General features: G+C 38.6%; 1 protein-coding gene across 1 annotated transcript; it reads right to left on the bottom strand.

Annotated features, from left to right (window-relative positions):
- Positions 1–1,144: 1,144 nt before the first annotated feature.
- On the bottom strand, positions 1,145–1,795 carry LOC145157960 (uncharacterized). The gene has a single exon (XM_079076931.1). It carries the CDS (start codon positions 1,793–1,795, stop codon positions 1,145–1,147), a length of 651 nt encoding a protein of 216 aa, XP_078933057.1.
- Positions 1,796–2,000: the final 205 nt, after the last annotated feature.

The raw sequence follows: 2,000 nt of genomic DNA, 5'->3' as shown, positions 1-2,000 counted from the left end.
CTTTGGTCAATGGTCAAAGTCAAGGTCAAAGTCAACGCTTCGAGTTGACCTAACTCGTTGAGTTATCCCTGTAACTCGTCGAGTCCATCCCAAAGCCAAAGTCGCGATGTTGCGATCCAACTCGTCGAGTTTTCCTACAACTCATCGAGTTACTCCTTTTTCCAACAGAATCGGGGTAACCTCAACCCAATTCGCCGAGTTCCCCTGTGAATTCGTCGAGTTCTTCACTCTGTCAACTCACTTAATGCATTAAGCCCTTTTTCTTGAATCTAAAGGTTCCAATATTCAGATCCCTAAGCATAGAGAAATCTAGAAGGGTAGAGTTTCCAACTTTACCCCCAAAGATCATCTAATAAGCTTTAGACCGAAACCCTAGTTCCTTTGAGGAGGGTCTTGACCCATTAAGCCTCTAACCCTTGCTTCAACGTTCCATATTAAAGATCTGAGGTCCTAAGGTGGTTTAATCAGGTAAAGGTTCCAACTTTACGTCCATTCATGCTAGAAACATCCTCTAACGTTCATTTTTGGCTTCATAATGGACATATTGCATGAATGGGACATGGAGGCTATTAAAGTTTGCAACTTTAATCCTCTAGAGGTCTTATGGAGGCCAGATCTACACCCTCAACCTCTGGAAACCTCTTTTCTTTAGACATCCAAGCCAAAGTCCCAAAACCAAGCCCAAAAATACAAAAGAGGAGATCTAATAAGCTAGATGTCAAGGTTATGATTTTATACCTCCAAGATGCAGCCTTTGAGTTAGAGTTTCTGGATCCAAGTTCACTCCTCCAAGCTTGTACTTCTCTCTTCAAAACCTCTTTCAAAGATTTCAAACAATCATTCAAAAACTCAATGAACAAGGAGGAAAGTGATTCTAGGGTTTTCTCTGGGCAAGGGGGCTAGTAAGAAGGCCAACCCTAGGAGTTAAGTCCTTTAAATAGGGTGCAATACCCGAAAAATTAGGGTTTTCCTTTCCAGTGCCAACTCGTCGAGTTGGGGCTCCCCAACTCGTCGAGTAGGTCCTCCAATCCACACAGCTGGAAAGCTTTCTACTCGTTGAGTTGGAGCCTCCCAACTCATCGAGTTCCTTTCAATATTTAAAAATAATTAGAATTAATTCATTTATGGACCAAGTGTTACATTATTAAAAGGTAGTTTTAACATTGGGAAGAGGATCCATGAGACGTATATGACTTTTAACCCGGTTATAAGACTCATGAAGACCACTAAGAGATTGCATACGTTTCATGATTTTAGCATGATCATTAAGTTTAACAGCAGCCTCACAAGTACACTCTGTAAGACTAGTTATACCATCAATTTCTTTCCATAAAACATCAAGCATATTAAAATAATCAGAAACGGAGATACGATTTTGTTTTAAAGAGTTAATTCGTTGATGTATATTAAACACATCAACTTTATTGTATGTTTCAAATAGATTGTCCAAAATTTCTTGAGCATTATCAGAATTTGCATGACTGGCATACATAAAGTCATTGATGGAGGACAACAGCCAGGAATGGACTACAACATTAGCCCTTTCCCATTTAGACACTTTACTAGCATCAACATATTCCTTTTTAAAAGAACCATCAACAAACCCTAACTTGTTTATAGCTTTAAGGGCCCTAGTCATAGAACTCCTCCCAATACGAAACTTTTCATTACCACTTAGTTTAACAGCAACAATGGTTGTATTAGCATTATCAGAAGGATGGACGTAGAGAGGATCATCGAAGTTAATCAAGTCATCCTTTCCACTTCCTACTGGAGGATCATTAGGACCAGCCATAGAAACAAGAAAATAACCACAAACAACAAATAAGATTCACAGAACAACGAAATAAAACAAAGAAAACAACTATATTGGTGTCCAAATGGTCACCACGTTTGTTGGGGCCCAAGACAACAAATATAGATTCAAGAGACACACCAGAAAACAAAGAATAAATACTGAATCAGAGATTCAAAGATAGCAAGAATATAAAAAAAATAAA

The sequence above is a fragment of the Lactuca virosa genome, chromosome 2 (genome assembly GCF_052849685.1).
Source record: "Lactuca virosa cultivar CGN04683 chromosome 2, Lactuca_virosa_CGN04683_v6, whole genome shotgun sequence".
Taxonomy (NCBI): Eukaryota; Viridiplantae; Streptophyta; class Magnoliopsida; order Asterales; family Asteraceae; genus Lactuca; species Lactuca virosa.
Note: the sequence above shows the minus strand (reverse complement) of the source record. Positions and strands in the feature narration are given on the sequence as shown.

What these genes read in the sequence shown, in the direction of transcription:
- LOC145157960 (XM_079076931.1), bottom strand. Translation starts at nt 1,795, where the DNA reads ATGGCTGGTCCTAATGATCCTCCAGTAGGAAGTGGAAAGGATGACTTG.